This window comes from Pelodiscus sinensis, chromosome 1, assembly GCF_049634645.1.
Source record: "Pelodiscus sinensis isolate JC-2024 chromosome 1, ASM4963464v1, whole genome shotgun sequence".
Classification (NCBI taxonomy): Eukaryota; Metazoa; Chordata; order Testudines; family Trionychidae; genus Pelodiscus; species Pelodiscus sinensis.
Window position 1 is genome coordinate 122,086,346 of NC_134711.1, and position 27,422 is coordinate 122,113,767.

A 27,422-nucleotide genomic window follows, 5' to 3' on the forward strand; every position below is an offset into this window, starting at 1 on the left:
TGCAGAAGTCTTGTGAAAATCACAGGCAATTAATAAATTATATGGGTTGCTTACAGGGAGAAACTCGATACGTTGGTACAGTTTGTTAAAGATTATAATGGTGTGAAACATTCACTTTATACACATACTATTGAAATTAAAGCTTTTCCTATGCATCAAGAAGAAATCACTATGAAAAAAATGTGCAAGTCTAGGTACTGTGTGCATTGTTGGGAGACAATGAAGTCTGGGAGACAACCAGGAGAACTGAGAGTCAGAACAACTCGGTTTCATTTTCAGTTCAAGGGACTGTTTTTTCCTTGGCGGCTGGTCTATGTGGCCCTGCACTGCATACCGCGGGCATGTGTATTGCAGCATGCACCAAAGGGTTCAAATCAGCATAATCTTCTTTGAGAAAATACTGCATTAATGCAAAGTAGGTGTTTTTTAGTTCATGCTAGTAGGGCCTGCACCAAAGATTAGAGCCAGGCTTCTCAACTTTGGAAGCCCTGGGGCCTCAGTGATACTCACAGCACATGCCGAGGGCCATAACTTAAGTGTGGTGCATATACATGCAAGTATATATGCAAATTGCTTCTTTCACACTGATGGGCATAAATACAAAGCACTTCCCACATCAGCACCTCCTCCCTGGGGACTAGAAATGCCAACACTCTCTACCCATCAGATCCAGGCAGCCCATCTGTTTGCATCTTTCAATGTTCACCCCTCCTGGGAGACACCTCACCATTGTGGAGTATGTTCCCAGTGGAGGCCCTGTTCAAAGGATCCCAGCCGTGGGCCGCATATTGAGCCTTGCGTAAACCCAAACCGCCCTGCAGGCTGCAAACAAACAGGCCATTGGCCGCATGTGCAGTAGCCCTGGATTAGAGTATAACATGCAGTGTGTGCAGCAACTCGCACCCTTGTAGAGTGCACAGTGAAGCTAGGTAGGGAGCCCTAAGTTTTACATTTTTAGTTAGTTCCACTACACAATCTCTCTCCTGTGCTTTCCCCTGGATGCAATATCTGGGTTGCAAGAAAATATTTTCATATACATTAATATTTACATCACTATTCACATCCATATGTAGGTGAGGATTTCAAATGTCAGTAAGATTCAGAATTATTTTGATTCAATCTGTTACTGAAATTCCCTAGTCTAGCAACTCTGAGGGTACATCTACACTAGCCCCCTAGTTCCAACTAGGGAGGCTAATGAGGGCGACCGAAATTGCAAATGAAGTGCGGGATTTAAATATCCCGTGCTTCATTAGCACGTTCCTGGGTGGTCGCCATTTTGGAAACTGACTAGCCCGGAATAACTGCCCACGTCTACATGCGGCAGTGAAACGGGAGTTTGAAGTAAACCCCTAACTCGAATTAGCTATTACTCCTCATGGAATGAGGTTTCCCTGTGCTGAACATCGGACACTTGTTATGCAGTCTGCATGGTTTGGGGTGTAAACAGGCTGGAAATTGCTCTTCACCCGCATCCCCTGCCATTCCAGAGCTTAGCTGAGGGGTGGAGAGGCTTCCCCGTACCAGCGGTGTGCAGGGCGTTGGCACATACAGGTCTCAGCAGCTCCTGGACACTGCCCTGAGCCAGAGGAACTTGCGCATTCCCAGGGAGCTTGCCTAGGCAGAGGCAATGGGGGAAGGAAGGAGCCTGCAAGCCTGGCTGCTGGTGAACTGAGTGTTCTGACCAGGAGCTAGTTCTTCACACAGCACTGGAAGCAGGATACACCCTGCCAGTGGGGATATGGAAGAGCAGAGGAGCTAGAGGGATGAAGGGTGAAAGCAGGGAGGGGACGGTGAGAGAGGGAGCACATAATGGGCTGATGAGTGGGCAGCAGAGGCAACACACATCTGGCTGCTGCCTGGTGCTTGCCAGTCCTCACCAGCCACCACAACCTGCAACAGCAGCCAATGCCAGCTGGAAACGGGATGAGGGAGCAGGGCCCTGCTGGCCCAGAGTTGGCATGCAGAGGGGGCTATGCTGACGGACCAGCAGGGGGGAGCAGGTAGCCCCACACACTGCATCTTCACCTGACCCCACCTCCACTCACTTTGGTAGGCAGGCAACTGGCAAGCCTGGATCTTGCCTGCAACAGGACTCACCAGTACTGATGGAGGCAGGTGGAGACAGAAAATGCAGAATTTGCCTGGACAGCTTCAGGAGGGCTAAAATACAGGATTGTCCCTTTAAAAAATGAGACATCTGGTCACCTTACACCACAGTGACACTGGTCATCTTGACAGAAGTGGTAGTATAGGCATATCCTCAGAGGATATGTCTTCACGCTAATTAAAAACCCACAACTGGCCTATACCAGTTTACTCTGGCTAACAAAGCTTGCTTGGAGAAGCTGTTTAACTGTGGTGTAGGCATTCGGGTGCCAGGGTCTTACAGCATCTACACCACAGTTACTGCCCCTTAGCCAAGTCCAGTGAGCCCTAGTCAGCTGGGATGGGAGTGGTCTAATTGCCTTATAGGCTTACCTTGAGTAACTGCAATGGACTTTGAATCAGGATCTCTAGGATGGGAAATACTCTCTCCTCTCATCTCCACCCCTTCCAGCTGCAGAAGCCTACTTAGATTTTACTTTGGGCCCGAGGTACAAAAGAGACAGTGGTCACTTTTTTTGTTTCAAGTTAGTTTTGCACCATGACCCTGGACTCTCTAGTTGGTTAGCAAGCATGATTGGAGCTCTGTATTTTTTTTTAAATCAGAATCAGTAGCTTCATTTGGCATACATGGACTTATGTGGAAAAAATCAAGGAATCCACAATTTAGTCATTTTTAAATACACTGGCAAACAGCTCAATGAAGCTGTATAATTTATATGTAAGTAAACAGCCCTGGAGAGTGTTTTCTGGACAGGGCTGATAATTACAGTAGTAATGCATTTCACATTCTGTCTCGCACCCATACGCAGATGGCTGCTGATGGTTAGCTACCTGAATAATTGAGGACACTACTGAATCTTTTGCCATGTGTACTCTTATGTATGATCTTTCCTAATTATATTTATCTTATTTATTACAGAAGAAAAGGTCATATCTATGTTTCATTTTTCTGGAGAGTCCATTACCATGGTAACTAATGAGTGGATCCGTAAAGTGATTTAGGAGCCTATAGTGGCGCACTGGTGCCCAAGCCCAACATTTAGGCACCACCTGAGATCCTGAAAAGGAGCCCCCCATTTAGCTGCATCCTAACCCTGGAGGTGTCTAAAATCCTCTAGGCACGTAAGGCAACTGAGGTGACCAGCTCAGGAATTTTGTGTGTGTGCTCATGCCTCCCTCCCAGAACATCTAACAGTCCAGTGGTTAGCACACTCACCTGGGAGGTGGGAGAGCTGTTTTCAAGTCCCTATTCTGCCTGATTTAGAGAGTCTTGAAACACAAGTCTGCCCCTCCCATCAGGAGAGTGCTCTAACCCCAAGACACTGGGGTGTTCTGCTGTGGATCTCATTCAGTTTCTTCTGTTGAAGTTGTTCTGCTTTGTATAAATAATTAAATATTAATTGTCCTAGAATGAGGTTGATACTATAGACTAGTGGGATAACACCAAAAGTGGCAGCAAAGTGGAGATTTTAGAAACGGATCTCCCACATCCCAGGTGAGTGCCTAATCACTGGGCTATTAGCTACAAGGGGTTGGTGGTCTCTTTTGCTCCTCTCTCACCTCCCTCCTGTTTTTCATGAGAAAGGGCTTACCTGGCTTAGGTGTCTAACTCCAGGACAGGGTTAATGGTTGTGAATTCCAGAGATAGATGCCTAACTATAACTAAGCCCTGTCTCGATGTATACAATCTCAAGTAGCTAGAGATCTTGAGGGACATGTAACAGCTTTAAATAACTCAGAAAATTGGAGGTGCTAGCTTAAGTGAACAGGTTTGCTTGGGACTTGAGGGACAAGGACCACATCTAATAGGAGAATATAGGACAATCACACAGGACACAACCAAAGCTAGATGAACTCCGATTGGAGCATTATGAAACAACAGGAACTGGCATGCCTCTAGGTAAAAACCACTCAAAGATTTCCACTCTAAAGGGCTCATTTTAGATGTCCATAGCTTTTCCAAGCTCCCATATCTTTCTAAAGAACTTTTGCATGTACATCTTCAGCCCATGAACACTATTTTTTAAAGAACAAAGAGAGTGGGAATAATTTTTGGAATCATATACAAAACTTCACATGTGTGATGTATTTTAGAAAATCAAATCATCAAAGTACATAATCTAATTGTCAAAAGTGTTTTCCTTTTGGCTGCTGCTCACACAGCATCCCAACTGTATCCCTCTTCATTTGTGCAGAAACTTTTGGGGAAAAGAATTCAGCTGGAAACCTTATGGAATTCTTGCAGTATATAAAAAGAGAAGTGAAACTTCATAAATGTGTGGAATATAATTAAGTACATTTTCAGCACTATAGGAACAAGCCAATAGAGAACCTCCTCATTATCCCATTGAAGTTAATGAGCACTTTCCTAGACATTTTGCTATTTTAGCCTGAGTTAAAATACTAGCCATACAGCTTTGTAATAGTTACAGTTCTTATATAGGTATGTGTTTTATAGTTGATTACAGGCTAATATCTCAAAAGTTCTCTGTATTGAAAGATTCACAGAGCACCAATCGGATATCCTAAGGAAAAAAGTAATGTTTTAAATACATAGAAAAGAGATCCAATAGTAGGAGTGACCTGACCTTATGTAACTCGGTTAGAGACCAACATTCATCTGTCTAACAATTCTCCAGTTGCTCTTCTGCAGACTAATTAAAACAGATGCAAGCTAGAACATTAGTTGCAACAATGTGTAATCTGTTGTAATCATGCCCTTCTAGTCTACAGGAACAAAACAGACACATTCAGGTCTTATGTGTGCTGGTTTACAGCTGATTACATCAACTTTGAATTTAGCTTAGGTTGTCTACCATAAGGGCCATGTACATACATGATGAAACTAATTCACCATCATATGTATAGTAGCCCAATGTCTGTGACTCTGTAACGCTGTAGCGTTATGAGTTGCCTCTGGGGGAGCGCTGTTGCCTCGCTCTGTGGTGCTCGGCTGAGTTCTGCGCTGCTCAGCCAGGCTGCCATGGGGGAGCATGTGGCGCAAGCGGCCGTTTGGGCCCCGTGGTCCTCATGCAGCACCCCCAAACGGCCGCTTGCTCCCCCGCGGCAGCCCGGCTGGGGACCGCCCTGCCTCCCATCACTTCCCGCCGTGGCACTCGGCTGAGTTCTGCGCCGCTCAGCCGGGCCGCTGTGGGGGAGCCCAAACGGCCACTTGCTCCTCTTGCTCCCCCCCGCAGTGGCCCGGCTGAGCGGCGCAGAACTCAGCCAAGCGCCACGGCGGGAGGGGAAGGGGGGGTGGGACATTGACGCCCCCTGGCCGTGTACGTCACTAGGGTAGGGTAAAAAAAAAAGAACTGGACACCCTTGATCGGGGGCGGGAGGGGAGAGGGACTGGCTGGGAGAGAAGTGGGGCTGGCTGGGGGGGGAGGCGGGGAGGGAAGCAGAGCTGGTCGGGAGTGGGGGTCGGGGGCAACGAGGCTGGCCGTGGCAACTCAGGAGGAGGAACTGGCTGGCGGGGGGCGGGGAGAGGGAATCAGCCAGCAGGGAGCCAGACACACCCAGGTGTGTGCAGATCCCAGGGTGCTGCCCACCCCGCTCATGGTCCCAGAGAAGCAAGTCCAGCTGCAGCTCCAGCACGTGCTGGAATAGCACTCAGGAGAAAGGACAGAGCTTCCCCTGCTTCCCAGAGGCAACTAGAGGCTCCCAGCACTGATCATGCCCTGCCTCCCAGCCACTCCTCCATCCCTGCCAGGCTTCTGTCTGGCGCCAAGCCAAATAACCAGAAAATACCAGACATTGTACATGTCCGGTATTTTCTGATTTTTTTTACCGGACAGAGGGCTCGAAAACCGGACACCTGGCAACCTTATACATTGCTGCCCCGCCCCGCCGTGGTGCTCAGCTGGGTTCTGCACCGCTCAGCCGGGCTGCTTTGGGGGAGCCCAAACGGCTGCTTGCTCCTCCGCGGCGGCCCGGCTGAGTAGTGCAGAACTCAGCCGAGCGCCACGGCGGGAGGCGAAGGGTGGTGGGGTGGTGACGTACATGCCCAGGGGGCAGGGCCTGGATGAGTGTGCATCCCCAATGGAGACAGAGGAGAGCGGCGAGAGAGTGAGAGGCAGGAGAGAAGAGAAAGGGAGAGTGAGAGGCAGGAGGGGGAGAAGAGGAAGAAAGAGATGGAGAGAGAGGCAGAAGGCGGAGGAGAGCTGAGAGAGAGAGGGGGAGGCAGTAGGAGGAGGAGGAGGAGAGAGAGAGAGAGACGGCGCGAGAGACCGAAGGCTCAGGAGAGAAGATCGACGTGGAGGAGAGACCTGAAAATCCCATCTTATGACGGGCTAATTGGCTACTTTAAAAGGTTTAGTTAAAGAATAATGCAAAGCTGCTCCTTCAAGGTCCTGAACCAAGCTTCATTGAAGTCAGTAGGAATCATTCCATTGTCTTCAATGGGCTTTTTATAAAGCCTCAAGAGAACAGAGATAGATATTAGGGGCAGATTGTGCCACTTGCTCATTGTTATATAATACCTTATTCCATGAACAGTTCCATATTCAAAAGATATTGGGCACTATGTCCAGAACTGTGTCCTCCAAATATAATTTTCTCAGAAAGGGGTAGATTAAGTTCAGGATCTTTTATATTGCTCACAGTGGTCTCCTCCCAAAGTTCCCCGCAATCAGTTTGAAAAAGGAATGCTTGTATTACTCTTTAGGCTTTGGATGCAACTTTTAAGCCATTGCTAGTTTTCCCTGTAGTTTTCCCATTCATTGCAATATCTTATAGAGATAAAAGCATTCGATTCAGACCAGGTTACATTCAAACCCTCTTTAAACTGCAAACTAGTAGAATATAAAGACTGGGATTTGTAAAAGAGCCTAAGGGAAGGAGGTTCCCAGCTCCCATTGAAATGTAAACCTCATTCTCTTACAATTTTTGACAATCACTGCCTAGGCCTACTTTCCCAACAAAGCCTATATTGTTTGCAATTTTAACTGAATTTTTCTTATTATCCTCAAGGTACTGTATGCAAACACAGGAAAGCAAAACACAGTGGGGGAAGGGAAAAGGCAAATTAGATCTCACTTCTCATGTGTTTTTATGGCCACCCTCACTGTGTTATCTGAGCACATCATGTACATTGATGTATTTAGCCTCACAAATTCCTATAGGAAGTAGCAAAGTTCTACAATTCTCATATTACAAGTGGGCAAACTAAGGCAAAGATAAACCAAGTGACTTGCCTAAGGAAGTCACAAAGGCGGTTTGTTACATTAAAACACACTCTCCTGGGTCCAAGACTAGTCTCTTAAGCACCCACATGCCCTTCCCATTGCATCTTAAATAAATGGCAGTCTGAAACTTTGGACTAAAGCATGTTCTTTTTTAGCTACATCCCTTTGGCATTATTGTAGCTGAACCACTGTTGCTGTTTTTAATCAATAATTAGAGCATATGTATATGCATACAATATAGCTGAATAAGATGAATAAAATATATTTAGGTATCATTTTCCTGGTATCTTGTACTGACAATTACATGGGACCATTTGCAGTAATATCAGTTCAAAACTATCATCACAGACAACCCCACTGAAGTTAGCATTGATGCTAACAGGGCTATCATATGGTTTACATTATTACTCAGGATGAATAAGGCTGGCAGAATCTGGCTACAAGCAATAACCTATAAGCTAGGAAGCATTTAAACAATAGGCTCTGAAGGAGATCATCATCATCAACAACCACAGGCTCAACACCCGTTGGTATCCGATGCCTCCCTCACTATTTCCTTCCATCTTTCCCTGTCCAGTGTGGACTGGCTTAGTTTCTATAGACTAGCTCTGCACCAATCTACTATATCATCCACCCATTCTCTGTGGGGTCTGCCTCTCCTATTCGGACCACCCGTTATGCCGAATACCAGGGTCTTAACTTTTCGTTCCTTATTCACTCTGCACATATGCCCGAATAGCTGTAACTTCCATTGTATAACTTTCTGCAGTAGGTTCTCTTTCGGCTGTATCTTCCTATATAATTCCTCATTGGTGACCTTCTGCATCCACCCTATTCTCAGGCTCTTTCTATAACAGCTCCTCTCGAACGCCAATATCCTTCTCTTTGAATCTTTCGTTATCACCCATGTCTCACATCCATACAACATGCTGCTAAATACACGTTTTCAAGATGCTCAGCTTCATTCCTAAGCTAATCACTTTACTTTTCCAGATCTTATCCATTGCCTTCAAACTTGCTTTTGCTTTCGCTATTCTAGTCGCTATTTCCTTCTTACAGCCTAGATCATACATCATGTTGCTCCCCAAATAAGTGAACTTCTCTATGTTCTCTAGTTCAATCCCATCTACACTGATCTTCCTTCCTATTTCCTTATCTTCAAATACCATTGTCTTGCTGGATATATATTATGTGTGTCCTTTGCATGTGAATATGTTCATGCACACTTATATTTTCTTATTTTGATCTCTGGTCTTATAGGGTATGTCTACACTACCACCCTAGTTCGAACTAGGGTGGTTAATGTAGTCAATCGAAGTTGCAAATGAAGCACGGGATTTAAATATCCCGGGCTTCATTTGCATCTTGCCGGGCGCCGCCATTTTTAAATCTCCGGTAGTTCGGACTCCATGCCCGCGGCTACACACGGCATGGAGTAGGTAGTTCGAATTAGGCTTTCTAATTCGTGGAACAAGGTGTAACGGTAGTTCGAATCAGAAAGCCTAATTCGAACTACCTACTCCATGCTGTGTGTAGCCGCAGGCACGGAGTCCGAACTACCGGGGATTTAAAAATGGCGGCGCCCGGCAAGATGCAAATGAAGCCTGGGATATTTAAATCCCGGGCTTCATTTGCAACTTCGATTGACTACATTAACCACCCTAGTTCGAACTAGGGTGGTAGTGTAGACATACCCATAGTGAGAAAAATGGAAATGTATGTATCAAACAATACATACAGAGAATTACTCATTGTAGCTCTCATTAATCCCTTGCAATAAGGATCCATGCTTCTGAATGTACAATCTTGCAGTGTCTGTGTAGGGACAACTTCCATTCACTTCAGTGGAATGCTTGCAGAGGGGCAACGGGCTCCTACAGACTGTTAGGGCTGCTTTATTAGGCCTCCTCTCGGGGAGCTGATGTAGCCCAATGACAGTAGTCTAGATTATGGGACTGCATTAAGTTGTGGGAACTGAGGTGGTGAAAATTCAGTTAGAATGCCTCAGAAATGGTTGGAGGAAGAAGAGCTGAGCCAGATTGATTCTCTCTTCCTCTAAGCCTCTGTAAGCTCCTCTGTGCTGCAAAAGCAAACAACCCACCCCCAACAAACAAACAAACTAACTAACTATGTAGTCAGGGAGAAGAGGATACAGGATCTGCCCAGCCAGAGGCATGAATCCAGGAAATGGCCATGCTATAAGCAATTTTTTATATGCACTGAGGTATGCGTGAATGCACACTGCCAATAGACCTAGCTTTGGGCACTCTGCTAATCAGCAGGGTGACATTGACTGTAGACGGAGCTTGATCCTGCCTTGAGGGCGGGGGGCTGGACTCGATGACCTCTCGAGGTCCCTTCCAGTCCTATGATTCTATGATTCTATGACTTTCTCCTGAGTGGCTGCACAAATGCACAGTTTACAGGGAACAATGGCTACAAGTACTGAACATCAACAAATCTGTGGAATTCATATTATTAAATTCCCAGAAGACAAAAATCCAAATTCCCTCCTGGGTATACACTGACACAGGGCAATTGATTTCACTGGAGCTGTGCCAATTTACACCAAGCACAGTATTTGGCCCGTAATACTTTAACATTAGTGCTACGTGATTTTTTTCAGTGAATACATTTTTTTTGCATCAAAAATGCATTTTTTCTATACTCCAAAACAATTCATGCTTTATGTAAGGGGACTGTTACCCCTTACTAAAACTCTGTGGGAGTTTTTTGGTTTACCAGCTTCAGAAGGGGAAGGGTTCATGAGACTGACAGACCCCAGAGACAATGGAAAGCAGTCAACACTCCAGCTCAGCCTGACTGACAGGTTGTAAGTGGGGATTGTTCTGGCTCTCTTTGAGAAAACAGGGAGCTGAAAGAGCAGAGCGGGCTGTGTGCAGAAGAGGTCCTGCAAAGACAGAGAGCTGAAAGAGGAGTACAAGAAGAAGTCCTGCAGCGACAGAACCAGACACAGACAGGCCAAGCAGGGCAGACCCTGTGTTGAGCAGCAGACTGGCAGTGCTCAGAAAGCCAAAAGGAACAGAGAAGCAACACAAGGAGCTGGAACTGGCCAAGCAGCACAGCCTGCAGCTGGATGTGGTGAGCTACTGGGACCTGCAAAGTGTGGGGAAAGGCTCTGGACTGGGAGAGGGGTCTGGCCACTTAGAGACTGAGGCCGTGTGGTCACTGCCAGTGCAAGCGTGTCCAGCCTGCAGCCCCTTGCAGCACTTCCAGGGCTTCTAAGGAAGAGACTGTGAACTGTCCTTACACTCTGCAGACTGCTGTGTTGATGTCCCTGTGCTACAGAGCTGGGCTGTGTGTTCTCATTTAACCATTCTCATTGTTTCTTATTCTATTCTCTTTAATCAGTTGATGTTTAATAAATTGTATTTGCTTTGAACCTTATGAAGTGATCACTGGGCCAAGAAGGCCTGCAGTGTAAAGAGAGCACCTCGGAGTGGGGACACCCTAACTCCTGCCCCTAGTGACTACAAGGTCGGGGATTAAGCCCCAGGAAACCTGGGCCCAGCCTTGTTGGGGTTTCAAGGGCTCTGCTACTCAGGAGAGTGGAGGGGGAGCCCTCAGGATCAGGGAGCCGTGGGGTAAAGGAAGTGGGAGCGGGGACTCAGATCCTTTCGCTGGTTCATTTCACCGGGGTGTATAGAAGCCAGGAAAGTTCCCCACAATAGTGGGACCATTCCCCCGCTTACATTTAGAACAGACTTTGACTAATATTTTCAGCTGGTTAAGAGAAATTAAAAGTCAAACCATTTTGTTTTGTCTTTTCATTTTGAAACAGTATTTCAAATTCATATTTGGCCATTTTTAAAAGGATGAAAACACCTGAAGATGGCTGAATTAAAATGAAAAACTAAACTTTAAAAAAAGAAGCTTGTTTAGAGTTGACTCAAGCATTTTGGTTAACTTAAAACAAATAAAGAAAAACCTCAAAAATTTCATTGAGTGAACCTGAAATGTTTGTCAATTGGAAACTGTTTTTTCTTTTTTTTCCCCTTTCTTTTTTAATCTTCTGATATGATGAAAATTGTTGCAAACATTGGTTTTGGTTCAAGTGAAACTGGATTTTTTTAATCTGTTCCACCTCAGAATTGAGAAATTCATTATTTCCTGAGCTCTAATTTAGATTTTGAATTTCTGCATAGATAGTCAGGAAGAATGTTAGGGATCCAATGGCAGCACAGTTCCTGTGTAACCCAAGCTGCCAGGACAAGGTGACCCAGAAATAATGGGGGTGGGTCTAGCTCTCCATGTTTATACCTAGAGATCTCTGGGATTATCCCTATTTATCTTATGAGATGTTCATGGCCAGAGGACAGAAACTCCCTTCTCATTCCCTAGGCTTGCAATCTCTTTCCCCTGAAAGGGTGATGTACAGAAAACTCCTTGGAACACCATTCAGTCAAATCTGCAGTTTTCTAGGGAAGATTCTCCCTCCTACGGATTTCTCCATGGGAGAGAATGGTAATAACTTCTACTGTTTAGCTGGGACACTATGAGTAGTGGCATAAGTTTAAAAATTGTCATATTTCTGAGCTCTGATTCTTTTAGTAGCAAAGCTGCTGAATATGAAAGGAAGTAGAAATAAGCAGCAAATACAAGTCCAGTATTTTATCTTAAGCCCTTTGAAATGGCATCTTCTCTTAATTGGGATAATGAATCCTCTGTCTCATTAGAAGATACTCTCATATGTGCTGTACATCTTAATTTCTGCAGATGGGAATCTTGACCATGCAAATAAAAGTGACCAGATACTCAGAGTGAATGCAAATCATTAGTAGATGTTCTGGTCTAAAAGCAGGATTTTCCAAATGCAGAAGCTATTTAAATGATAGAATTTGCTGTTGCCACATCTCAAAATCATTTTCTGATCAGTTTATATTAATAGCTATTAGTCTGGATAAATCTTTTGATTGCATAGACAAGTAGCCCAATATTCTGCACCTACCAAAATGTATTAATCTTTATGGTAATAGAACAAATGTAAATAAACCTGGCTCTCATTATATGATGCAACATTAGAAGAGAGATATAAGCTTCTGGAATGTTATGAGAAGAGCTCCAATTCACTATATTTGTATTAGTTTCTTCTACAATTGTACTATAAAACAAAAAATGCCTTTTGATGGCAATAAGAATGGAGAGGAAGGAAAATAAAGCAAAAGGTAACATAGTAAAAATTTTTTTTTAAAACCACAATCCTCAGCTGTAAGTTCATCGCCCTTCATGCCCTTATTCTCCACAGTTATGGAGGACACCAGGTTTTATAAGAGCCTTTTTTCAATGGTGTGTGAAATTACATGTACATAAACAATCCTTTTCATAGCTGCCTTTCATTTAATGGAGGGCATTGATGACAGGGTAGATTATTTGTAAATTGGGCTCTACCTACATTAGAGTCCAAAAAATGCTGACCAGAACACTGTTTAATCTTACAGTTTCCTATGGGTATGCAGCTGACAGGGCTCATTTATCCTCAAAATGCTACAGCAGCACAGCTGCAGCACTGTAGCTATTGTGCTTCAGGTTAGATACTACTGGTGCCAGTGGGAAAACCATTCTCTCCAAAAGGTGGTCTCTCCTAAGGCGACAGAAGAATTCTTCCATTGACTTAGCACTGTCTACACTCGGGGTTCTGTTGTTATACAGTAATTCCTCATTTAACACATGCCCGCTTAACACGTTTTCGCGATAGCACGATTTTTTTTTAGGGAATGTTTTTTGAATTACACGACCATCCCCGGAATAACACGATTTCCCCAGCCGGCCCATTGCTGGTGGCTGCGCAGGGCTTCCCCCGCCTCCCTGCAAAGCGGGGAGGGTTTGCCACTCTCTGTGCCGTTCCCCGCTAACTCCCCCTCACCGGACTCGCTGTTCCCCACTAACTCCCCCTTTTGCCCCCTCTCCTCCGCCCCTGCTTGCAGGCCGGCAACTGGGTTCCAGCCAGCCCATCGCCGGTGGCTGCGTGGGGCTTCCCCCGCCTCCCTGCAAAGCAATGGAGGGTTATCCACTGGCTGCGCCGTTCCCCGCTGACTCCCCCTCGCCAGACACACTGCGGGTCCCAGCAGACCCATCACAGGGGCATACTCCCAACCCAATCCCTCTCCCCGGTCCTCCCCTTCCCCAGAGCCTCCTCTCCCTGCTGTAACCCAGTTTCCTTTCTCCCCCAACCTTATGTCCCGGTCCCAACAGACACCACCGCTTGAAATGCGACCCCCACCTTTTCCATTATTTTCAATCGGAAAATTGACCAGCATAACACATTTTCACTTAATACGATCATTTTCTGAAACATATCTATAGTGTTAAATGAGGAATTGCTGTACTACGACTCCCAGGAGTGTGGATTTTTCACACCCTTGAGCAATGTAGCTATAACTAGTGAAACCTGAATGTTGACTAGGCCTCAGTCTGGGCAGGCAGACAGACAGCAGTGTGGATGTTGTGGATCAGGCTCTTAGCTCACCCAAAGCCTTGACTGCTACTTTTAGCATACTGGCTACTAGAGGCTCACTCCCAGCTGTGGGTAGACATATCCTGTGCTATACCTTCACTATGGTCCTGATCAAAAGCTCTTTTAAGTTATTAGAAAGACTCCCAGGCTCCATCTACAATGTAGGCTTCTTGCGCAAGAGATTTTGTGCAAAAACTTCTTGCACAATAGCACGTCCACACCTCAAAGTGATGTGCTTTTGTGCAAGAGAGCGTCCACACTGTCTGGATGCTCTTGCGCAAGAAAGCTCTGATGGCCATTCACAGAATGGCCATCAAAGCACCTGTGCTTTTTCTCATAGGAGCATCTACACTTGCCTTTTTGCGCAATAGCTGTAACGCAAAAGGGAGTTATGTGTCGTAGAAGGAGGTTTACCTACACTGGTAAAAGTTCTCTGTTCTGCCATTTTACTGCTGATTTACTCGCACAAAAGTGCATTTGAGATATGGACACTCCGCAGGTTTTTGAGCAAAAACGGCCATTTTTGTGGATAAACCTTGTAACCCTAGTGAATCAGTGGTCTTTGGGACAGATTATATATATAGAATGGAGGGAAAATCCTGTAGGAAAAGTAATGAAACTGTATGTGGATGGAAGAAGTAGTGATATGGGATTCTCCTTCCCCCTTCTACATACTGTCATTATTTTACTCCACAAAAATGTACATGGCTGAAGCAGGAGTGGCAGGGATTGGGAAGAAGAGCTGAAGAGTTACTGCTATAAAGCAATAATTATTTTTCCTCTACTTGGATTAAGGCCACATTAAAAAAGGGGAGGAGGGAGAGATTAATTAATGCTGTTTAACTGCCTCTACATGGTCTGACCGCATGTGTGGGAATTGGCTTTGTTATTTTTGCCTGGGAGAACCCCTTTGGATATGTGACCAAGAATTCTCAAGATTGCACATAGATCTCTACCTTCCACTCCTTTTTCTGATCCTGATCTATATCCCTTCACATTTCTGATGGCCCAGAAGGCTTCTAGGGAGGGAAGACTGGCTCAGATGCTGCAGTGCTAAAGTAATGGGCCTAGGACTTTTAAAAAAAAATCTCCTTCTGTTCATGATTTTACACATATAGAGTACAATTTATCCCATGCAGATTGCCAGCACAGAACTTATGCACACAAACCTGATAATAGTCCCATCCAAACCTGAAAATAGGACTTCAGTGATTCATTGCCTTTTTGCTGGTTCTTGGCACTGGGTGAATTTCACCTGTTAGGAATATGGAAGTAAAACTTTTCCAAGCTAATGTGAATGACTCGTTCATTATTATTGACGGATATATAAATAGTGGTGCTTATTGAAGACTCTAGGCACCCTTCCTATAAAGCTATGAAAACAAAATTAGTTTGCCAACAGGACACCAAACTACCTTTTCTCTCAGATGCTACCAATTTCTCTCTTTTGATCACTGTTCATAAACAACATGCTAAAGCACACTTCAGCTAAATTGCCTAAGTAATCCAAAATAAACTAAAAAAATGTGAAGTTGGCAACATCAATAAACAACCCATGAATGAATACCACACGATGCTTTGCAAGTTTATCTCCAAAGTAATAACAAATGTGGAGGTAATGAACAGTTTTTGGCATATCACTCTTTTGACATTGTCCCTTCACCAGAATGGGGTAGGGACAAGTTATCTCAGCAGCTAGCTCTGCCAGCTTTACCTCAGATAAGAGCTCCACCCTTCATCATGAGAATTCAATCTTTGTGAGAATGCTTGAGTAGTGCAAAGGAGCCAGTCTGGAGCAGACAGTCCTGCCCACACAGCATATGCAGTTCATAACTCAGGACCTACTTACTATCTTGTCAGTTTTTCTCCCCGGGTTCTTATTGTCTATGTTTGTTTCTATAGCTGCTTTTAAAAAAAATGTGAAAAAAAGTTCTCAAGCAGCAGACAGGGAGATTAAATAACCAAGTGCATTTTGCTCAGTGATTGCAAGTCATTAATATGCAAAACATGAACAAATTCAAAATAGCAATTACCCATGCAAAACATTTGGGTTGATCTGAAAAATGTCAGCTTGCCTTTCTCTTGCTATCACTTGTTCGGGTTTTCGTTATACAGATACACACTTAAACACAGGTTTGACCATTTTGGGAGGGAAACAGCATATTTGTTTATAAAAATTACATACATGCTGTTAGGAATTTATATAATGGGCATCAAGGCTATACAAGCAACGGTAAACATCCCCATCATGAAAAATAGTCTTGTATAGAAGAGCTTCTAGGAACATTTCTGTGTATGTACAATTATTCTAATTGCTTCCATCATTAAACATCTTAGATTATGTGATTAGACTAGGAATAATTTGGTAAAGAGTACTTTATAGCTCATTTACTTACTTATGCATATATCCATCTGCATTTCCCGTTAGGTTCATCTGCATAACAGTCTGAAATTCCGTCTCATTGCAGCAGTATTTAAATACTGTGTTGTTATGGTGACAGCAGAAGATGTAAGATTTATTGTCAGAAAGACGTGGGCAGTGAAAACCAAAGTGGTAGCGGCCTTTGTAGTCTGTATATGGCTCACAGACGCGAAAATGTGCAGACAATGCTGTAAAACAAAGATTGATATCTTTGTGATTCATATGTGTTAGTTGCATGACACGTACATTTTCATTTTTCTGTTAGTCTTAATCAGTTTTCCCCTGGCTTCTGAGAAACAGTAATCATATATTTCAGGAGTTTCAATCTCATAATATTTGATACAACTACTAAAAGCATGAAAAGCATTTTTGTGATATTTTCAGTTTTGGGTTATGATGTTTCTGATTTTTTTAAATTTCAATTAATTTTTTTAAACAGTAGAGAAGAAATGCTTTCTGTCACTACCCCAGTCTTGGATGGCAGAGAGACTAAAATATTTAAATACATAGCTTCAATTAGGCTGTTTTAAAACTATGGTTCCAGAGGGGTAGCCGAGTTAGTCCGTAACAGGAAAGACTTAAAGAACAATCAATAGTCTAGTAGCACCTTAAAGACTAACAAAACATGTAGATGGTATCATGAGCTTTTGTGAGCACAACCAACTTCTTAAGATGACTAGAGTGTTGAAAGTCCAGATCCAAGAATAAATAAAGGAAGGAGGAAGAGAAGGGAAAAAATGGAGGGGAGGAAGAAAAAAAGAGACAGTAAGTAGATAAGCTTAGACTTTTTTCTTCTTCCCCACCATTTTTTTCCTTTCAATACGCCTGTCATCTGAAGGAGTGAGTTGTGCCCAGGAAAGCTCATGATACCATCTACATGTTTTGTTAGTCTTTAAGGTGCTACTAGACTATTGGTTGTTTTTTAAAACTATGGGATATTAGCAAAGATCTAGAAAAATAAGAAAAATGAGTTTAAGATTTTTTCTGGGGTGATTTCATTATCTGTAAAGAAAAAACCATACATGAAAACTGAAAAAAGACTCCAAAAGCACATGATTTACAGTTGCTGTTGTTAATGTGTCAGAAATATCTGCTCCACTGTAAAGGTCATTATTTTGAAAAGCGCTGATCTTCCAAAAATAATTATGAAAAGATATTACCATGCTAACAGAATTAACAATTGTGAATATATAAATAACTAGAACAAGAGCAATAAAAACACAATTATTGTTCAGATCTTAATTTTTTAAAGAAATTAAATACTCATATAAAGGATGTATTATGTCTTTTAAACCATTTTCCAGGTTTATGTTATACTGATTGTGCTGGTCAATTCTCTTGAAAGAAATAAATCATCTCTGTATATTTTCCCAGAATTTGGGCTCTAGGCTAATTGTTGTATAATAGTTCATATGCCTTGTAGGAGTTTGCAGACTGTCAGTTCTCACACTACTTTAATTTATATAGGATTTATATTATGGTAGTGCCTTGAAGCCACATCTCAGATTACACACACAAGTCTCTACCCTTGAGGACCTTAAGGCCAGGGTGGGCAATAATTTTTGGCGGGGAGCCACTCCAAGATTTTAAGTGCTTAAGGGCTGCACTTTCCTATGGAGGAAGTGCAGGGTCTGAGATGGAAGTTGGGTGCAGAAGGGAGCTCGGGGTAAGCGACTGGAGTGCAGGATGGGGTGCAGGGTCTGAGAGGGAGTGTGGGTGAAGAAGGAGTTTGTGATCTGGGGAAAGGGTTTGGGGGGTAAGGTCTGGGAGGAGGTATGTGTGCAGGAGAGGATTCTGGCCTGGGGGAGGGCTATAGGAGGAGATATAGGGCCTGGGAGGGAGTTGTGTCCAGGGGAGGGTGCCGAGGGTTTGGATGGTGACCTGGAGCAAGGAGTTGGGTGGAAGGAGAGGCTGGAGTGCCAGAGGTAGGCTGTGGCTGAGAGATACTTACCTAGGCTCCAGGCTACTCAAAATGGCTGCTCCCTGTGGCTCTCCACTCCGGGCACTGGGGGAGAGGGAGGCTTTGCATGCTGCCCCAGCCCGCAGCAAAATGAGCTCCCATTAGCTGGTTTCTGCAAAGCCTCCCCCTCCTCCTGGCACTCAGAGCAGAGAGTCACAGGGATCAGCCTGCCGCTTAAAGCCACATGGGACTGCTCTCAAGTGGCTAACTGCTCTGCGCGCCTAAGGGTCCTTATAGTCTAAATAGACACAACAGACAAAGCATGGGAGAAATCATGTATTTTTATTCTGACTTTATAGAACTGAGACAGACATTGATTACCCATACAAAAAAGCTGCACCAATTAATTACAATGGTATTTTAAACTGATGTAGTTAACTGGTCTAACTTTGTGCATTGATGCTCATGTCTTTTTAGCTGTTTGAAAATTGGAATAACAATTTTGACCTTTTTTGTTAAACCGCTTTGAGTTCTTCTGTTGAAAAGCTCTATATGAGAGATAGGGGGTGATTTCATTATTACTATTATTATTTTTAGTATTGTTATCAGTTTACTAATATAGAGTGCAGAAAGAAAGATTTACACCAGTTTAACTAAACCAGAGTATATTAAGCTGTAGACAACTCCTGAGTGAATTAGGTGCCAATGGGAATTAAAGAAAAAGGAGTGCATTTCAATCTTAACATTAACTCATTTTCTATTATCTACTACCAGGAAAGATAGGTCATCTGATGATTAAGGCCACAGCTTTGGAACTCAGAGATCGAGTAGAGCTGGTCAAAACCCAGAATTGACATCCTATAGACAATTCATGGACTTGAAAGTTCTGGAAAATTTCAACTAGAAAAATGTAATGTAGACACTTTTAATCTAAGTGAAATGTTTTGACACTAACTTACCACAATATTTCTTCTTGGTTTATTGAACTGAATAAAAACATTTAATTTCAGTTTACACATCAACATTAATCTGACTGAGTAGCCAGGGTGCTTCACAGGAACTGTAGTTTGAGTGTATCATGCTCACGTACTCCTATATGTGATGGGCTACCCAGCTGGACTACATGTCCTGAGATGCAACACATTGATTCAACCAGAAAGGAGATTGTAGTGCATCACAGGGAAACTTAGTCCTGCCAGGGAACCTGGCCCATGGAAAAGATTGGGGGCACAGGCACCCAAACTACAACTCCCATAAGACACTGCAGCAGCTGAAGCAGACATAGAATAATGGCAAACTGAAATGTTTTGATTTGTGTCGAACTGAGATGAAATATTGCACCTAAACTTTCTTGACAGAAGATTGAAACATATTTTCCATGGAAAACTTCAATTTTGCAGAAACTGCATTTTCTATCAAGAAAACATTGATGGAAAAATTCCTGAACAACTTTAGTTCTGAGTTCTGTGTCCAGACCTGCCATTGGCTTTCTTTGTGACCATGGACTAAAGTTTCCAATGTCTATCTCTAAAGTTAGGTTTCTAAATCCATACTTAGGCACTTCAGTAAGTACCTGATTTATAGGGCTGCTCCTGCAGATATCCATCCCTCAAAAATGCACAGAGGCATAACAACAAACTTGACAGTTAAATACTTTTAATATTTAGGAACACTAGGAATACTGAACTTAAGCAGATCTGCAATCTATCTAATCCTATATCCTTTCTTTGATAGTGTTCAGTTTCAAATACTCCAAAATAAAGATGCAAGAAATACCATAGCAGAAAAGTATGGAATAACCTTCAGAAAAGTGAAATTTCTTCCTCGTTCACATCAGTTACTGATTAGTTTATGTACTAAAGCAGAATTTTTTATATCGATCTAATATGCAACTGCATATTGCCTATGTAACTACCTAACTGCAACTAAATTACTTATCTAATCTGCAACTGCGAATGTTATCACTATTTATAAACATATGAATGGCTTTTCTTTCAAACAGATTGAGCTCTTATAATGAATAATATCTTATACAGTGAGTTCCAAAAATTAATTAATATTTAATGGTGTATGCTTAAAAATGTTCTCATTAATTTTACATTGGTCACTTTTCAATTTTATTGATCTTCTCCTTGTTATGTATTATATGAGAGTTCTATATGAAGATCCAATTAACATTCTCTATTCCTGTCATTTTATTGAAATGTTTAAGTTACTTCTTGCCAAGATGAAAGGCATAACATACTTTTTCTGGAGTGGAGCAGCATATGTAAATCTCCAATCCATCTTTGAAATTTAATACTAATAACTCAAGGAGGCTATATCCTCCTATCTCTGTGCATGCACATTTCTAGAGCAGAATAGACTTTCAAGCTTTGAATGTTTGATTTATGCTGGTCTTTCAGGGTTTACCTGCAATATGTTCAGAAAAATAAGCAGTCAGTGTAACTAAAATGTCTGACCACTGTAAGGCTACTTCCATGGACTTTGCTACCTAGCTCTGTAAAACATTGCTATAAGTTTAGTACCAAGTTAGTGTCAAAGTATTTTATTAGGTTTGTTTTGAACATCGATGCTTTCAGCCAGAGGCAAATAATGTAACAAAATATACTTCATTCACTTGATATCCTGTGATTGTTTAAGCATAAACAAGATCCCTTTAAAATATAAAAGAAAATGATTGTGAAGTGAAAAAAAGCTAAGTTGTGTATGTTAATATGAAATTCACTATCATCCCTAACTTAATCTGAAACTTAATTTGAAACTTAATGAGTTTCAAAAGAAGCAAACTACATGCTTAGGAGTTAAAGCAGTCAGGACAGATATTCTTTGCAGCATGCATGCATGGCTTCCTTTATTGTGAGTTATTTGTACAGCCATATCAAATGAGTACCAATAAGTCCTGAATTTTTTTTATCTTTTTGTTCTCTCTCCATCACAGTCTTAATTCCAGATCAATCTTATTGATCAAAAGGTTGCCATGAGAGCTGGCATTCAAGAATTCTACTTAGGGAAAAATGTCAAGTTTTCAAAATTTGTTTTCATCCTACATCAGAATGAAACCAACACCTTTCAAAATTTTCACAAAAATAACATGAGTGTCCCTGTCCCCCTTCCAAAGAGCCACTAGCCCAGTGGTTGTGTGTCAGAAACCATGTTGGGGAGGTCATGCCTAGTGGTTAGAGCTGTGGCAGTTGAACCTAATGGTTGGAACCAGGGGGTCAGAGCTGGAATTAAGAGTCAGAACAGAGTTGGAGCAAGAGCTAGGATGGAGCAGGCTAAGGTTTGTGGAGTCTGTTACCACTGTCAGACAGAGAAGAGTACCAAACCATGAAGTGATGATGAAGAAACTAAGCTGCTGTTTCTCCTTTGAGACTAAAAATTGATTATAAATCTTGTACCGTAAAATGATAAAAGTAATAGTATTTTCAGCTCACCTCATACAGATATTGTAATGCAATCATACAAGTATTGCAAAAGTGCACTCAAATACAAAACATTACAGCCCATAAGTCCACTCAGTCCTACTTCATGCTCAGTCAATCCCTAAAACAAACACATTTGTTTACATTTACAGGAAATAATGCTTACTGCTTCTTTTTAACAATGTCACCAGAAAATGAGAACAAGCATTTACATGGGACTTTTGTAGCCTGCATTACATGCCAGATATGATAAATATTCATTTTCTTCTTCATGCTTTTGCCACTATTCCAAAAGCCATGCTTCTGGCGCTCGTTATAAAAATGCATTAATTAAATTTGTGACTGAATTCTTTGGGGGAGAACTGTACTTCTTCAGCTCTGTTTTACCTGCATTCTGCCATATATTTCATATTATAGTAGTCTTGGATGATGTCTCAGCACATGTTTGTTTTAAGAACACTGTAACATTGCTGCAGATTTGACAAAGCACAAAGATAGTATCCATTTGAGATTTCTAAAGATAGCTACAGCACTTGACCCAAGGTTTAAGAATCTGAAGTGCCGTCCAAAATCTGCGAGGGATGAGGTGTGGAGCATGCTTACAGAAGTCTTAAAAGTGCAACATGTTGCAGAAACACAGAATCCAAACCATCAAAAAAGAAAATCAACCTTCTGCTGGTAGCATCTGACTCAGACGATGAAAATGAACATGCATCAGTCCACACTGCTTTGGATTATTACCAAGCAGAAGCCATAACCAGCATGGATATGTGTCCTCTGGAATGGTGGCTGAAGCATGAACAGAAATATGAATCTGCAACCGGCATGTAAATATCTTGTTACACAGGCTACAACAGTGCCAAGTGAATGCCTGTTCTCACTCTCAGGTAACATTGTGAACAAGAAGCAGGCAGCACTGTCTCCTGCAAATGTAAACCAATTTATTTTGTCTGAGCCATTTGTCTGAGCCACTTGCTGAACAAGAAGTAGGACTGTGTAGACTTGTGGGCTCTTAAATTTTACATTGTTTAATTTTTGAATGCGGTTATTTTTTGTACATTATTCTACATTTGTAACTTTTTTAATCATTTGACAGCCCTAAGTTTAATGAACTGGAATTTCATGACAAAAAAATATTTGTTACAAAAAATTCCTGACCAGCCCTAGTTGCAACATTCCTATTTTGCTACCCCACCTTTTTTTAGCAGAGTTTTGGCCTGCCTGTCTTCACCTTAGACGTAGGGTTGCCAAATGGTTGAAACAAAAATACTGAACCCTCCCCCCCCCCCCCCAAAAAAAAAAAACCACCGGGAAAAAATTCTGTGGAGACCAAAGTTGTTGAGAGATAGAGAGAGAGAGAGAGAGAGAGAGAGAGAGAGAAAAGGGGGAAAAAAAGCACTCCAAGGACTTATTAAGCCAAAAAAAATTAAAATAAAATAGCATTAAAACAGCATGTCCACCCTTTAAGAGTGAGTGCAGGGATAGGAACAGGGGAGCGGTTGAGCACTAAATCCCAAGGGAAGCATTGCTTCCCCTAGGTCTTTTGGCTGGCAGCCATTTTGTGCCGGCAGCCTTGGGGAACTAGGTAAGCATAGAGGCTGGAGTCGGGGGGCTGGGGAGATTGGGGGGGGGGGAATTTGGGTGGCATCTCAGGTGTACCCAGTACTCAGGTGTCCAGTATTCTCTGAATTTTTTTACCAGACAGGAGGCGAAAATACCAGACTGTCCAGGTGAATACCCGACACCTGGCCACCCTACTTAGGCCTTCCTTTTCATTCCTATTTCCTCCTACTCCTGCTCAGGACATCGCTATACCTATACACTGGAGATTCTGACATTTGATTTAGCGGGTCTAGTAAAGATCCGCTAACTCAAATGTTGAGGGTGCCCTCAGGTTGGCATTGGTACTCCTTGCAGTTGCATGGAGTCAGGGAAGCTGATGGGAGCATTTGCTCCTATTGGCCTCCCGCTGTGAAGATGGTGCCAAGCTCGGTTTAAGGTATGTTGACTCCAGCCATGTTATTTATATAGTTAGCATTGTGTACGTTAAGCTGATCTTGCAGGTCTAATATAAATCTGGCCTCAGACATCTTTCTGCCTGCTGGCAGGCCCTGCATCTCCTTTCCTAGGCCAGCTAATACAGCTGAAGCTGCACAATGAAGTTCTATGCTCTTCTGATTCTTCTGTCCATCCCTTGTTATCTCAGCTATCCAGCTGTTCCTCCACTGTTGCTGCTTCCCTGCTAGCCTGGCTCTCCAGAAACAATGTACCCAAAACTGCTGCACTGTATACCTGGGACTTACCAGTTCATTGTCATCCCAGACTTTGTTACCCATGCCTGGTGGCTGTGATCAGAAACAGTGCGCTTAAATATGATCTTCAAATATCCTTGTTTTTTATACTTTCCAATTCTACTTTTTAATAGTTCGTGGTGCTTGAAATAAGGCACTATCTTACCTAGAAATCTTTCTATTAGGTTTCCTTTAAATCCTCCTTAAGCTTGAAATGAATACAATTGTAGTAAAAAAGCAGCATTCTGTAGTTCTTTCATTCAAATTATGTTCTGCCACTAGTCTCCCTTTATAGACTCTGGGACAAACTGCACATACATTGCACATATATGAGAGCTGATCAGATAAACATCTGTTACAGTGTAATTACTATGGCTATCAACAAAGTTACTATGGACTATTGTTATTTTGATCCTGCTAAAAAATTAACATTCTCCCGTTGTTTCAGGAAACCTGCCATTTATGTAAAAGGAGGCCAAGAAAACATTCTCAATTCTGCTAATGCCTTGTAAAGGCCGGGGACAGACTTTCTGAAAGCACTCAGTATTGGCTAGCATACCACCCCAGTGTAAAACTCTCACTGACTTCAGTAGGCACAGAATTACAGTAAGTCAGCATCAAACATTTCTAACAGTCCCACTTGGGGGTATGTAAATTAAAACTTCCATTATCATTTTAAACACCCATTTTGCATCGTAGCACTAAGCACCCTATCTGCTGATGAGATATGTCAACAGTAATAAAGGAGCTAAGACAGGAAGAGGTACACATGCATAAACAAATAAAATAAAATGCTAGAATAGTGCCTGGTATTTATCAATAATTTATATAATATGCAGAATGTCTATGTAAACGGGATCAAATCAAAGGCATTTTTCTTTACAAATATCATCATTTCCCCTCCCCTCAAGAGAGACAGTGTCAGGGCTGAAAAAACTAAACATATTAAATTCAAGCCTAACACATTTGTTTTTGTTTAAAGATAAATGTTTGCGTGACACATAAATATCTATCCTCCAGCCAAAACAAAGTGGAACCATTTTTATGAACAGTGAAGGTATAACATTAAGGTTGCAAAGTAAAATCCTCAAAAGCCAGTAAATGTGAACATTATAGCTGATGGTACGAACATAACTCCATCCCCAATGCATATGTATAAGAAATGGTCTTTATTAATATGATAATTTGCTGTTGCTTAGATAGAGGATAATATTTTTTTGCCAACATATAAGTGGACATGTGTATTTGGGTGTCACTTATGATAATGTAATTAAAGGTTGTCAGTGTACCTAAACAATGCGGAGAGTAAAGGTTCTAAATTTAACTCTGGTTTGCCCACATTATCTGCCTTTCAGTTATTTATTAACTCTGCCACTATCTCTGTAAATTTAAGTCAGTCACTCAATGTCTTTGTTCCTCTGTTTCTCCATCTCCAAAATAGGGACAATAATGCTTATCAAACTTCTTAAATCACATTAAGTAACATGAATGTCTGCCACATTTGCTGTATTCCTCATTACAAAAGTGCAGTTAGAGTATTCTAAAATGGGATGGACATCATTTTACTCCCTCAAGAAAGTAGGAACAAAATTGACTGGCTTCTACTTAAACTTGCCTAGAGTAAATCACCTTCAGACTGAGTTTCTGAAAGTTATGAGCCTGTAAAAGTAATTATCATAGTAGGAACTATTTTGTAAACTTAATTATAGCAGCAGAATAATATGATCAGGCAGAGTGCAAAGATAACATGAGCCATACACACAGAAACACGGCCTCTTTTGTCAGAATGTCAAAATACATGATACCGCCTTGCTTCCTAGGTCTGTAGTAGTTGGATCACTTGGCAGAACGGTTTGATTCATATTGTGGTGAATCCCTCATTTTAAGGAACTGATAGATTATTTAGAATCAAAATAGCAAAGAAAATTATTATTAAAGTTGAAAGTTAAATGTTGAGCTGGCTGATCTTGTCCATGTAAAATTAGCATTACTTTCCTAAATGAAATAGTATTGCTTTTCTTGTTTAAGTTGCACATAGTTTTTGTTTCAACTCTTAGTGTTACCCCCTGGGACTATTAGTTTTGTAGGCATTTAGGTTTGATGACATTTTAACTCATTCATCCCCTTTCCCAGTTCACATAAAAATAAATTTCTGGAAGAAGCATTACCTGCTGACAAGAGCAATAAGAACACAACCATCAGCACATTCAAGGACTGTTGACCACAACTTGTCATCGTTTTGTTTTCATTGATCCATTAGAGAATTACCTGTTTAATAAGATGCAATATCATGGTTAGGTGTCAATATCATCTCACCTATAGCTGCTTATATCTGTACTTGCAACACAGTTTGTAACAGAGAAAATAGTTGTGAGTAATGCAATGAGAAAACAAAACTGTCTCATTCCCACTACAACGTTTGCATGGAAAATTACATTTCCCATAAGAAGTTTGAAAATATGTTATTTTATTTAGGGATGTGTACAATAAACAAGATAAATTTTGCAGACTCTTTATACCCTTTTTGTATACCTTTTATATTCTACAGAAGGGAGTGCTTGGTTGGCTATTCACACCAAATTTCGTAATGTAAGAGGCCATGCCTTAGGAAGTAGAATACTGTCAGCAAACTGGATTGTTTTAGTGTGTTTGGAAGAACTAGTGGAGTTAAAACAATTTAAAATAATTCAATAATTTTATTTTTAAATACATATAAGCATCAGCTAGATCCATCCCATTAGAGCAGTGATTCTTAACCTTTTTCATTAAAGATCCCTAAAAAATTTGAATAGACCCCCCTGAGGCCCAGGGACTACAGATTGAAAACCAATGCATGAGAAGATGTAGTACAGATTGAACCTCTCTTATCGGGGACACTCTGGTCCAGCAACATCCCAGGGATGTACTAGGACCAGAGAGTCTCGTGGAGGGCTGGTGGCTGGGAGCCCTGCAGTGGGGCTGGAGCCCAGAAGTGGGGCTGCCCTGTGGCAGCAAAACCGGGAGCCCAGCATCAGAGCTGCAGCATGTGGTGACACTGTGGGGCGGGAGGCAGAGGGACTGGGAGGCAGCAGGGCTGAAGCTTAGAGCAGGGCTGCAGTCCAGCAGCAAAACTGCACAACAAGACCAGGAGGCAGTACTGCTGCCTGGCAGCAGGGCTGGGAGCCTGGCAGTAGAGCAGCCTGCCAGCACAACCAGGAGCCCAGCAGCCCAGCAGTGTAGATGAGTGGCAGGAGTAGGAGGCAGTGGGGCTGACCTGGGGTGCCAGGAGCCCAACCGTGGGGCTGCTTGGTGGTGGGGCCAGGAACTTGGGAGTGGAGCTGCCTGGCAGTGCAGCAAAAAGCCCAGCAGCCCTGCTGCCATCCGAAGGAGCTGCCCAGTGAGACCGGTAGGCAGTGGAGCTGCCCAGCAAGGCTGAAGCCCAAGCAGGGCTGCTGTCTGGCAGCACATGTGGAACCCAGTAGGGGGTCTGTCCTGCGAGGACAGGAGCTCAGTAGTAGGGCAGTGTGATAGCAAGGCTGCCACGGTGGGGCCAGGAGCCCAGCACACAAAAGGGCCAGCGGCAGTGGGAAGCCAGCTGGGAGGCTGGCAATAAGGCCACGGCTGGGGAGGAGGGT

The 27,422-nt window shown here is 42.5% G+C and overlaps 1 protein-coding gene across 9 annotated transcripts in view; it reads right to left on the reverse strand.

Moving 5' to 3' along the window:
* SHISAL1 (shisa like 1) overlaps positions 1-27,422 on the reverse strand; it is a 312,707-nt gene that overhangs the window by 50,067 nt on the left and 235,218 nt on the right. For all 9 annotated transcript variants that reach the window (XM_075899734.1, XM_006127738.4, XM_075899698.1 and 6 more), the window contains 2 exons: positions 25,977-26,076; positions 16,167-16,380 (listed from right to left, as the gene is read on the reverse strand). In XM_075899734.1, coding sequence (XP_075755849.1) covers positions 16,167-16,380; positions 25,977-26,043 — 281 coding nt within the window. In that variant the 5' untranslated portion in view covers positions 26,044-26,076. The remainder of the gene's footprint in view (positions 1-16,166; positions 16,381-25,976; positions 26,077-27,422) is intronic.